The sequence below is a fragment of the Panicum virgatum genome, chromosome 4K (genome assembly GCF_016808335.1).
Source record: "Panicum virgatum strain AP13 chromosome 4K, P.virgatum_v5, whole genome shotgun sequence".
NCBI classification, from domain to species: domain Eukaryota; kingdom Viridiplantae; phylum Streptophyta; class Magnoliopsida; order Poales; family Poaceae; genus Panicum; species Panicum virgatum.
In genome coordinates, this window is record NC_053139.1 from 46,227,770 (window position 1) to 46,240,165 (window position 12,396).

General features: G+C 48.7%; 1 protein-coding gene across 6 annotated transcripts; it reads right to left on the reverse strand.

Annotated features, from left to right (window-relative positions):
* Positions 1-256: 256 nt before the first annotated feature.
* Positions 257-12,396, reverse strand: LOC120704420. 6 transcript variants are annotated; one of them, XM_039988801.1, is made up of 8 exons: positions 11,842-12,070; positions 9,061-11,635; positions 4,708-4,766; positions 2,859-2,964; positions 1,896-2,078; positions 1,130-1,612; positions 958-1,023; positions 257-623 (listed from the first exon to the last, which is right to left on the reverse strand). In XM_039988801.1, exons 4-8 carry the CDS (start codon positions 2,926-2,928, stop codon positions 616-618), a joined length of 810 nt encoding a protein of 269 aa, XP_039844735.1. In that variant the 5' UTR covers positions 2,929-2,964; positions 4,708-4,766; positions 9,061-11,635; positions 11,842-12,070; the 3' UTR covers positions 257-615. The 6 variants fall into 6 exon arrangements, 3 of the variants coding, with proteins under 3 accessions (XP_039844735.1, XP_039844733.1, XP_039844732.1); XM_039988799.1 differs by lacking the exons at positions 4,708-4,766; positions 9,061-11,635; positions 11,842-12,070 and adding exons at positions 3,458-3,554; positions 3,642-3,843 and having other exon boundaries at positions 257-620; XM_039988798.1 differs by lacking the exons at positions 4,708-4,766; positions 9,061-11,635; positions 11,842-12,070 and adding exons at positions 3,458-3,554; positions 3,642-3,896 and having other exon boundaries at positions 321-623.

Here is a 12,396-nt window from a genome sequence, read left to right on the forward strand (position 1 = left end):
TCTTTGTTTTACAAATTTCAAGCAGCTGATGGGCAGTTTTTATCTTGGGGCACGTCAAGAGAGATTGAGGTGTTTTCATACTGATACTGACTGTATGAAACATCAAGCAGTATTCTCTCTCTCTCTCTCTCTCTCTCTCTCTCTCTCTCTCTCTCTCTCTCTCTCTCTCTCTCTCTCTCAGTTTTCACCAATCACCCCATGCCAAGTTAGATAGTCAGGGAACCTTGCACATAGCTAGCTATCACAAAACAAAGGCTAAACCCTGATTCGAGAAGGAGCTATATAAATAACAATTTTGCTGTGCAAGACAAACAAGGCCATTACCCAATAAACTGCAGATGCAGATACCGCTGCGCCTAACCATTATATTACAGAATGCATAATAGTGTACACAGCAGTACAGCACCACAACGACACCATCAGAAAGCGTACTGGAAGATCGACTCAGTATGCCCTATGATGAGGGAGACAGTCAATCCTATCACAATATAAGATGAGATTATGAGAAACTAGAAAAGAGACAGCTAACTCAAAAGATCCTCAAGTTCTCCGTCAATGCAGATTTGCCTGCCCATAAGAGTATGTACAAATGGTCGGTGCGCGGTGCATGACTGATCAACCTGCTGAGGGGGAAAAAACAGTAAACACCAGAATGCATGTTGGCCCCCGACAAAAAAGAAAAGTGTGTTTGTCCACAACAGAAGAAACCACTAAGAGAGAAAGCAACTCAAATTAAGAGAAGTTTCCTTAAAATACTAGATCAACTAAATTATTGGCGTAAACAACTACTCCCACTCAAGCAGACACTAATACACATAAACTAACTATATTTGCTAGTCCAATAAATGCATGAAAATCATTTTCTATTGGGACAGTAAACAGCAGAGACAACAGTACATGTTGTATCCATGGGGTGGTTATGAAAAAAAAAGGGAAGGAGGATGATTCAGCAATCACCTGTATGATCTCCCACTGTTGAATCAGAGAAGTTATTTGTTTCAGAAGTGAGGAATGTTGTCATTTCTGCAGAAAAGAAATCCAAAACATGATAAAGCCAAATACAGAGGTGGAAGACAAAAAAGTAGGTACTGAGAATTAGGAAGAAATCAGCAATATTACTGGAAGGTACCTGCACTTTGGCTGAAATCCTCTGCCAAGTCTGAAAAGATGAAACTTTGGGGAATCTGGTTTAAGAAGCTAAATGATGACGATTCCATATCCAAAATTGAATCATTCAGTGGTTGCCCATTCAACTCTGAGCTACTGAAGGATCCACCACCAGATGCATCACCTATTGACTGGCATGATTCCAGGAAAGTATTCCCGCAGAAAGCAAAATCAGCATTGCTTGAATAGCCAGACTCTGTCTTAATTGTCGCACTCGTCCCATTGTCTACACCAAACAGCACAGCAGATGCATTCTGATATGACTGCAGGCTAGTTGAAGCATCTATTCCACTGTGAAGACCATGCATGTCTTTACCAACATTGAGTAATTGATCACCAGAAGGTGTGCCATTTATTATAACACTTGAGCTTCCATTGTGCATTATACCATCTGGCATTGCAGATCCCGGAGCAGTCTCAGGCAAAAAGCATGAATTTTGCTTTACTGAAACAAGTAAAGAAAGTAGCCATGTTAAAATGCCAGACAGTAGGAAGCTAGCAAAAGGAATTTATCAGCAAGTGAAAGAAGAGCAGAAACAGGAAAGTGGCAATAGTAAGATATAGATAACATAAGCAAAAATAGAACATCAAATTAATGAATGATACATTTGTTGATCTTATAAAATGGTTAAAATACTTAGCAAAAAAACATGTATTGCTTCAGATTTTTCGAAGATTGATGAGCAATTGTTGATAAGAAGCTCAAAAGCTGGAAATAGAGGTCTTACATGGGTCGGAACTAGAGCCATTAGGAAGAGCCATAGAAGGGATCCCTGAAGGAAACTCTTTACTCATAATCTGGAGCTGATCCTCAAGAAGCTTGTTGAAGTCCATTATTTGATTCTTAAGCATTAGCCTCATATAGTATGCCTTGAAAAACAGAGGATTCTGTTGCTCAAGTTGTCGCCAGACTGAAAAGATGATAGAAGAAAGCACCAATTAGGTAGCAACCAGAAATAAATTTCTTTAAGAACAAAACTAAAAAAAATGCTGTGATAGAGGTAAGCATACTGGAAACTCTGAGAGAACCAGTGAAACAAATGGAATTCTGTAAGTTAATTTCACTACCATGCTATTTGTTGGTATCTTAATGGAGGTGCAGTTTAGGTGAAGCACAGATTCAGTTTCAATACAGTAAATTGCAAAAGAAATTTTCAGAAAAGGGGGGCTGTAGAACCAGAACTTGGTGGTCAAGCTATCCAGTTTGTCATTAAGGTAGGACAATGGATCTAAAAAAATTTCACACATGATATTTATTTAACATTGAGGCTGTAATAATTTTAAGAAGGGATGGATGGTTTTCATCATCATAATATAATAATATTAGAAAGCACCAATCAAGATTCGAATAATAAATGGTTTCCCAATCCCATTGATGTTTCAAACTTTCAATTTTATTGGATGGCAACTGGCAATGCTGTTGCTTCCAATAGGTCCACTTTCTGATAAAATCATGTAACAATTAGTAGATTTGGGGATCAGACAACAATCAATCAAGAGAAGAGAATCAGCTGTTATCGTTGTTGTTGGTGTTGTTTTAAAGCATCATTTGTGTAATATGAACTATCATATGTCCATGGTTCAGAATGACAGTTTAATATTGGACTAACATTTGAGCCAGGTAACTTTGGACCAACTTGCAAGTAAGAGAAAGGAATACTTTTACTGTAAAAGATAACAAAGAGCATTACCAAGTTCAGTAATGCCAGGATCTATCTTTGCCTGTTGAGAGAGGGCATCAATTACTTCTTTCTGGTTCATATACACCTGAAGGCAGCGCTCTATAAGAGCCTGGACCTGAACACCAGTAGTCAGCAACAGGAGTTAATGAGTTGTCTTATGATCTGTCCAAGTAAACACACACAAACTCCTTAAATATGTGTTACGTCAAATAAGATTGGAAACTATGGAGAGACAGCTATTGAGCATAATTTCACTGGATACAAAGATTCATGGCATCCACAAACAAACATTAGTTGCCCGTAGGCACTAGAAGTGCAAAATGAATGCTGAAAAACGCATAAGATTACCCTAGATGGCTATACCCTTGGTGTTCATCTGAAACCCTAGATTACCAATTTCAATATGAGTGCAGAAACCAGCCTGTTCTTCGAGAGGAAAGGCACGAGTAGGGGTATCAAGTATCAACAATCAGCAAAGCCCCGGGGAGCAAAATCACAAAGGTAATAACTAAGTCCTGGTGAAGGAACGAACTGACGAGCAAAAAGCGCACAGATAAAGGAAAGCAACAAACAAAGCCACTGACGAGCAGCATGTCCTCGCGACAGACCTTGTGCAGTAGTTCCTCGCTCGCCATGGATGCTGCTCCCACCTCCTGCTCCTGCCCTAGCTCTCCCTTGTTCCCAGCCGAAGCTCCTCCCCCGGCCCTACGCCGCAGAATCGGGATGAGCGACACCAATCGGCCGAGAGATTAGGGGGGATTCGAAGGAATTCAACGGACGGATCGGTCGCACCTGCCCTGCTTCGACGCCGCCGCGGAGTCTGCTCCGCGCAGAGACCAGAGAGAGCGAGGGGAGGGGAGGCGGAGGAGAAAGAGCGGCGGCCACCACCACCAGCAGCAGCGGCTGCAGCAGAGCCCGGTTCACTTGCGCCTCGTGATCAATCAATCAATCCACTAGGGAGGAGGTGAGGAGGAAGCCGAGCGCCCGAGCCACCACTGTGGCTGCGAGTTGGGTTGGGGGAAAAGGAGGGAGGAGGTGTGCTGCGATGGAGTCCCTGTTCTGGAATCTGGGGCACCAGAACAATTGACCACTAATTAGAAGCATTAAATATAAAACTAATTACACGGATGGACGAAAAATCGCAAGGCAAATCTATTAAGACTAATTAATCTATCATTAGAGGTTGGTTACTGTAGCACAATATTGTCTAATCATTGCATAATTATGTTCATTAAATTCGTCTCGCGATTTCACCCGGGGTTATAGAATGTGTTTTATCAATTATCCATATTTAATACTCCAAATTAGTAGTCAAACATTGCAAGTTACTGTAGTGCGTGAAAATTTTTGGGAACTAAACGGGCTCTCATATTGGCTGGGGGAATATTTGATACTGCAGCCAGTAGTGAATCTTTTTGCAATGGATTTTTTTATCACTTTATTTATCAGTTCATTCAGACCACCTCTCTCTCTCTCAAAAAAAAGAAGATCAGTTCAGACCCAACTCTAACCAGGCCATAAGGTTAACTAACTGAAAGTGTGTGTATCACAACATAGTATTTGAATGCAACTAGTAGTAGGTGGGTGAAGCATAAGATATACAGAGACAGATATATATTTATCATTTTATCCTGCATGTTTACTGGAACTTTTTTATAAGATAAGATATTGGGCATGCGAAATGGAGGCACCAGGCAGAGGAGGCCTGTCAGATCTGAAACCGGGAGTACCATATCCCACTCCAAGTCTGCAGTGCTCGTCCAGTGCTCCCTCCATCCGTTCCATTTGCATTTTTTTTTCACATTGGGTCGCCTTGAACTCTGCTCAAAACAACTCCCTTTTTGCCTTTTCTTTTTACCTTTTAGGAAACTGCGCATTTGCATTTGTGTCTGCACGGGCATCATCCTGTGGTTGCTGCTGCAAAGAGCAAACATTCAGTGTGGCTGTGAGTGAGAACAGTGCCTGTGTCGGTACCCCAAGACTGGGGTACCCCCTCTTGCTGTGTCTAGGCAAGGATCTTGTAGTTATCCTTAACTACATCCAAACAGCCGGACCCCGGCGGTCCGGAGTCCTGTTCTCCCAGCAGCGGCCGGACCGTTCCACAGTTGGGAAAGGTCCGGAGACACCACGTGTCCCGGAAAAGGCAGGAACTCGTGCGCAAGCAGCCGGGGCTCCGGACCTCCCAAGGAGACCGGACCCCCGCAGGGTCCCGGACCCCTCATGGGGTCCCGGACCCCCTGTATAGTAACCGGACCCTCACTAAGGGAAGAGGTCGACGCCCCGCGTCGGGGTGGTCCGGAGCCGCCACGTGTCTGCAAGACATGGCCGTTTGGGTTTCCATACCAACGTTCACCCACCATTGCATTTATTGCGGTAGGTGAACGTCTGCATTGATATGACAGAAGCTGAGGCGTTTTATTGATCAGGGGATACTATTGATCGCGTATTACCAAGGCAGTAGAGCCGCTGGCGCCGCCCATACTGCGTCTGCCAGATGGACACGACGGCTCAGCTTCGCCCATTATGACGCCACATAATAGCCTCAGCAGGCCACGCCGCAAGCTACGCTACTCCAACGGGCGCCTAGCTGACGGGACAAGAAAAGACCCCCCTGAGTCAGGAGAGCGGCAGCGTGCATATCGGAGGAAAGATTCGCTACCACTGTAGCCACAGTCACGTTGGGCCCACCTGTCGGGGCACCAACGTCCTATGTATCCGCTCCCCCTTGATCTATAAAAGGGGGGCGCCGCTAGAAAACCTCAGACTGGGCAAGTGCTAAGGCCAGCAGAGGATAGGTTCATACACACCACCAAGAACAATACATCTCCCAGTGGACGTAGGGTGTTACGCTCCGGCGGCCCGAACCACTCTAAATCGTGTGTTCTTGAGTCCCTTTCTCAGCGTAGATCCAGCCCCATCGCCTAGTACTTCCCCGAGTACTCCCTCACTGGGAATAGGCGGGTGCGTTCCGCCACCCGGCTGTGGGTACCCCTAGAGCCCCACAACATCTTGGCGCCGTCCGAGGGGAGCGTCAGGCGCAAGTTGGATCTTCAGGCCTCTGGGCTGTGTTCTTCCTCTGCAACGACGAACTTGAAGATGAAGGAAGGCAGGGCCACACTCACTGCACCTGTCTTGGCACCGGCGCGGCAACGCCCTCGGTGCGGCGGCGCACGACAGCGACGCCTGCTGTGCGTCGCCACTGCGACACCTCGGAGCCGGCGTAGCGGCGCACAACGGAGGCGCCGCTGGGCGCTGCTGCCCCTACGTCGACTCAAGGTTTTCTCTCAAGCAACGGCCACACCTCCTCTGCGGTGGCATGGTGTCGGCTCAAGACTTCCTCTCAACATGGAGCCTGGAGCCGACGGCCATCCCGGAGGAAGTGGACCGTGTCGTCCTGCCGTCTCCAGCACCGGAGATCCACCTCAGCCTTGCTCGGTGCTGCTGCAGACAGGACCCCGCCACCTCGCGCGGGGGCCCCTGGCGCTAGCACCAAGGACAAGCCGGCGAACGACCGCACTTCTCCACGCGTCGCACCGGTCCATCTGCTGCGCAAGCGCTCTGGTTTCCATCGGCAACGGCGACGGCAGGGGGAGGGGGCCTCTTCCATTCAAAGCCAAAGAATTTGTCTCATGCCATGTAAGCATGTGACAGCTCTTAGGCAGGGAGGGGTCCCCCGAGCTCCCGAGGTGATGCTGGATGATGCGGTTCAGGCACGTCCAGGGCGCCTTCACCTCCGAAGAACACGCTGTATAGCATGCAGCCGTAGGTTACTCCTAAGAAAAGACTAAGAGAATTCCTCCTTTATAATAACGTGGCGCCTACGTGTGTGTCCAGAGCGGTCAAGGTCCGACCTTGTAAACCCGACCTCTGGCCCTATCACACAAACAGGCAAAAAACGGTCCGGAGCGGTGGAGGTCCGACCTCGTAATCCCGACCTCTGATGTATACCGTGACAACCACAATAATAAAGGAGATTTTCTTTCTCAGTTTTACCTAGGCTCCGCCCTGGGTTACATTTATTCGCCTTGGTTTAACTATTCTTCCCTCTTGAACGGAAGTTTCCCCTGTTGCTAACAATTCAAGTTAAGCTGCTAGCTATGGTCAGGTGAAGACACCCCTTCTAGCTGGAAGGCAGTTCGGACCCCTGAGGACCTGCTCTGGAGAAGTGGTGCTTGTATCCTGGGGTAGAGAAGCTCCGCGTAGCTTAGCCTGGTAATGTACCCTAAGTTTACGTACTTCACTACCCTGTTACAAGTACTCTAGTATCCAGGACTGCTGTCCTTAGAGGTCCCGGGCTCCCTTCTAGTATAAGGCTTGGTTTCTTTGCACCTTACTATGAGGTCTGGTAGCATGCTTCATCAGATCGTCAGCAACGGTCGCCCCAAGTCCACTCCGGTGGCCCGCTCCGGCGGAGACCGCTCGCCACGGTCGCTCCAAGTCCACTCCGGTGGCCCGCTCCGGCGGAGACCGCTCGCCACGGTCGCTCCAAGTCCACTCCGGTGGCCCGCTCCGGCGGAGACCGCTCGCCACGGTCGCTCCAAGTCCACTCCGGTGGCCCGCTCCGGCGGAGACCGCTCGCCACGGTCGCTCCAAGTCCACTCCGGTGGCCCGCTCCGGCGGAGACCGCTCGCCACGGTCGCTCCAAGTCCACTCCGGTGGCCCGCTCCGGCGGAGACCGCTCGCCACGGTCGACAAGAGCCGGGTCCGGGAAGTGGTGCTTACTCCCTGAGCGACCCGAAGTCTGTGTAGCCGCTTAGCTTGGTTCCGTACCCTAAGCCTACACCTTCGTCGCCCAATGGAGAACACTCAAGTACCTGAACCTGGCAACAGGCATACCGACCTCAGGGGTCCGGGATGCCCGCTCTCTCCATGAGCACACCAACGCAATCAACTTGCGTAGGAACACATCACGATGGTGGCCCCACCTGCGGGTTCGTACCTCACCCGAGGTGGGCCCGGGGGCCACTGTCGGTACCCCAGGACTGGGGTACCCCCTCTTGCTGTGTCTAGGCAAGGATCTTGTAGTTATCCTTAACTACATCCAAACAGCCGGACCCCGGCGGTCCGGAGTCCTGTTCTCCCAGCAGCGGCCGGACCGTTCCACAGTTGGGAAAGGTCCGGAGACACCACGTGTCCCGGAAGAGGCAGGAACTCGTGCGCAAGCAGCCGGGGCTCCGGACCTCCCAAGGAGACCGGACCCCCGCAGGGTCCCGGACCCCTCATGGGGTCCCGGACCCCCTGTATAGTAACCGGACCCCTCACTAAGGGAAGAGGTCGACGCCCCGCGTCGGGGTGGTCCGGAGCCGCCACGTGTCTGCAAGACATGGCCGTTTGGGTTTCCATACCAACGTTCACCCACCATTGCATTTATTGCGGTAGGTGAACGTCTGCATTGATATGACAGAAGCTGAGGCGTTTTATTGACCAGGGGATACTATTGATCGCGTATTACCAAGGCAGTAGAGCCGCTGGCGCCGCCCATACTGCGTCTGCCAGATGGACACGACGGCTCAGCTTCGCCCATTATGACGCCACATAATAGTCTCAGCAGGCCACGCCGCAAGCTACGCTACTCCAACGGGCGCCTAGCTGACGGGACAAGAAAAGACCCCCCTGAGTCAGGAGAGCGGCAGCGTGCATATCGGAGGAAAGATTCGCTACCACTGTAGCCACAGTCACGTTGGGCTCACCTGTCGGGGCACCAACGTCCTATGTATCCGCTCCCCCTTGATCTATAAAAGGGGGGCGCCGCTAGAAAACCTCAGACTGGGCAAGTGCCAAGGCCAGCAGAGGATAGGTTCATACACACCACCAAGAACAATACATCTCCCAGTGGACGTAGGGTGTTACGCTCCGGCGGCCCGAACCACTCTAAATCGTGTGTTCTTGAGTCCCTTTCTCAGCGTAGATCCAGCCCCATCGCCTAGTACTTCCCCGAGTACTCCCTCACTGGGAATAGGCGGGTGCGTTCCGCCACCCGGCTGTGGGTACCCCTAGAGCCCCACAACAGCCTGAATAAACGAAAGAAACCAACTGATAAACATGTGACTGTGGAAGCATTGCTCAAGATTCAGATCTGAATGTGAGGAAGGATGACCTGTAGGTTGACAAAATGGCAATAGGAGTATAGGAACTTCTTGTGGTGTGCAGACTATCAGCTCATGCAAGTGAAACAAAAAAGTAATCGGCTACGGAATTAAGTTGTTCATACCGTTTTGTACACAGATGCTAGATTCCGTGACTGATCTCAACCGAGCTGTGACCACTCTCCTTCACTTCTTGTCCACTTGCCATCGCTTTAACCCTTGAAGCGTTTTCGTTGTCCCCAATCTCGTAAAAGTATTTTGATACCTGCAAGTTGGTGGCTGGATCCTTTTGGCCCACATCTATCAGCATATTTGCAGCTCTCTTTCCCAGCACATTTTCACCATGTGCCCTGCAACTCTGTAGGAGCGAGCTCCATGCCTTGGTGTAGTGTCGCAGTGGAGAGTGCTCCATCATTTTCATTGCCTCCTCCACAAAACCATCTCGACTCAGAAGGTTAACTATGCAAGCAAAGTGCCTTTCATCAGGATCCAGCTCACGACTTGCTCTCATGAGTTCCATCACCAGCCTTCCTTCTTCAAACAGTCCTGCCTGATCACAACCAGCAATTGCGCACAGGAAGGTAACATCGTCAGGCTTGAGGCCCCTAGAAACCATCTTATTGAACAGCTCCACTGCTTGGGCGCCATCTCCATATCGAGCACATGCAGATATTATTGAAGTGAAGCAAATGACATTCGGATACTGCAAGCTTTCAAATATCAAGTGGGAACTGTTCATTTGACCAGCTCGAGCATACGCGCTGATCAAGGATGAGCACACAGCCATGTCTGTTTCAAAGCCCAATTTGAAGACCCAAGAGTGCAGCATTTTGCAACTGATTAAACTTGAAGAAGCCGACAAAGATACGGCCTTCATGGTTGCAGAGAGAGTCACATTATCAGGCACAATTCCCTCTACAATCATACAGTGCAATACCTCCAATGCGGAGTCAAAAACCTTGCAGCGAATTGATGATGTGATGGTTGAGTTACAGCACTCAAGTGCAAGGTTTGGGATTTCATTAAAGATTACCAGGGAACAATCAAAAGAGCAACACTTTCCATACATGTCAATGAGTGCAGTTTGCACATGCGCGCTACTCCAACTGAATCCAAGCTTAAGAGCAACTCCATGCATCTGAACCCCGAATTGAAGATCTCCAGTCTGACCAGATAAAGCAAAGAGCCCAACAAAGGAGCGAACTGAGGGCAGCTTGCCGTGCCAAAACATCTGTCTCAAGTAATCAGTTGCGTCCTTCATACGTCCTTTGCTTGCATAAACAGAAACAATGGAGTTCCATGAGATGACATCCTCAGAAGGGATATCATCAAGTGCATTCTTAGCATCCACCAAATCCCCAGTTGCTGAGTAAAGATCCACAAGCGAGTTTGACAAGAAAATGTTTGAAGGAACCCACCCTGCCTTCAGAACTACTCCATGAAGCTGCCTGCCTTGTTCCAGCCATTCTTCATCTAGATAGCATCCTCTCATAACATAACAGTAGGAAAGACCATTCAACTCCAAACCCTGTCTTCTCATGTCAAGTAGGGAACAAAGGAGGTCCTCAGTCAGTTTCAGATTGCACAAGCCACCCAGAACCACATTGGAAATGACTGTGCTTCGCAATGCCGTTTCATCATACAGCAAGAGGGCAGCACAAGGCATTCCAATGCGCATATAGAGATTGACCAACGCAGACCCAATAAATGGGTTGGAGCACAGGCCCAACGCCAGCACCCGGCCATGCAGTTGCAGTCCCTCACAGCTGTTGCACGCACCAAGGATTGCAGCGAAGGTATGAGGGGTCTCTCTGAAGCCTGAAGCAACCATCCACCTGTAGACTGCACGAGCTCGATCGCCGAGGCCATCCCGAATGAAACCAGTGATCATACGGTTCAAAGAAATAACATCCCGCACTGCCATCACCAGTTCACCACAAATAACCTGACTGTAGACTGATGGATCCAAGGAGACAGCAAAATGATGCTTGGAACTCTGGTTTTCCTTGCTGGTATGTGCAACTTGCAGGAGTGAGGTCACTCAGGTCAGCATGCAGCTTTGCAGAATTGTCAGGTTGGTGGGGGACTTGTCCAAGTAGCCCAGAGAAGAAAAACAATGGAGATTGTTCTTGTCAAGCAGACTGTCATCATCTTAACCTGGTCCGTCACTTTGGCGCTTGTTAGCCATTATCACATACTGACTGGATGACTGGCATAAAATCAGGTGAACAAGTGTATGGAAACTTCAGAACAGTTTGCTCAGAGTCACAAAAACAAAATCGTATCCAGGATATGGCAATCTAAGCAGTAAGCACCGCCTGTTAGTGTCATGTAATAACCTGGTAAACAGTAGACTTTGGTACAACTCACATTCTCTACTGAAGATCTGAATGACAGACTGTGAGCACCATCATCACTAAGTAGTTTAGTATACAAGGACTACTTTAAAGTTGTACCATGATGATAGAAGGCCATACGTCGTATTATAGAAAAAAAAAGACTGCCACAAGTCCACAACTCACCATTAGATGAACATTTTTAGTCAGACTGAAACCAAAACTTAGGGCTATCTGTGAACATTTCTACATGTGGTTGAATTGTAATTCAATTATTGCCACTATGAGTTGATCATATTCGAGTTTGTCAAGCTTCACAAATCAATACTGATCAGTACTGCATGCAACAATTCCCCCAATCCACCTAAAAAGAATGCGATTTAGACATAGTGAGTTGCAGTTCCCCATTTGTTCATCACTGTCAGACCATGATACAATATTGGTACAAATATATGGAAAATCTCACATTTACTCACTCTAAGCTTCAAAGATGGTGATAGATTTTCCATATGCACCAAAAAATTACACTATAGAGGCTTTGAATTAATCAGAGCCAAGAAGACGTCTCACCTCGGTAGGCAACAAGCCACGCAGGCAGGGGCCCGCGGGGCCTCCGTCTCCGTGCTTGGCTGGCAACGGCTATCCAGTGTCGGGCGCACCGCTGCTGAAGACCGCACACGCGCGGAGGCCGAAGCGCGAACACCGTAGGGCGGAAGGAGCACGCCAGCAAGCGGCAGGTCGCAGGGGAGGTCTGGGCGGGCGGTCGCCGGAGCGGGAGGCGGCTACGATTCGGGCGTTTGGCTTTTTCCCCCTGGAGAACCTGAACTGCCCAACGAAGAAGAAGCCCCAGCTGTCCAGATCGACTGGGCTGGCCCATTAAGCAGTTTACACGGCCCACCCACCCCATTATCTCTCGTTGTGGCCTTTTTTTTTATCTCTGTCTGTGACTGGGAAAATATCACAAGCCACGGAACTGCTGTGCTGGAAATAATGTTGTCACACCGAACTACCGTGCACCGTGTAAAGTTTTTAAAATAGATTTTTACACATTTAAAACATTTAAAGTATTAAACATAGAATAATCATAAAACTAATTACAAACATCGTCTGTAAACTACGAGACGA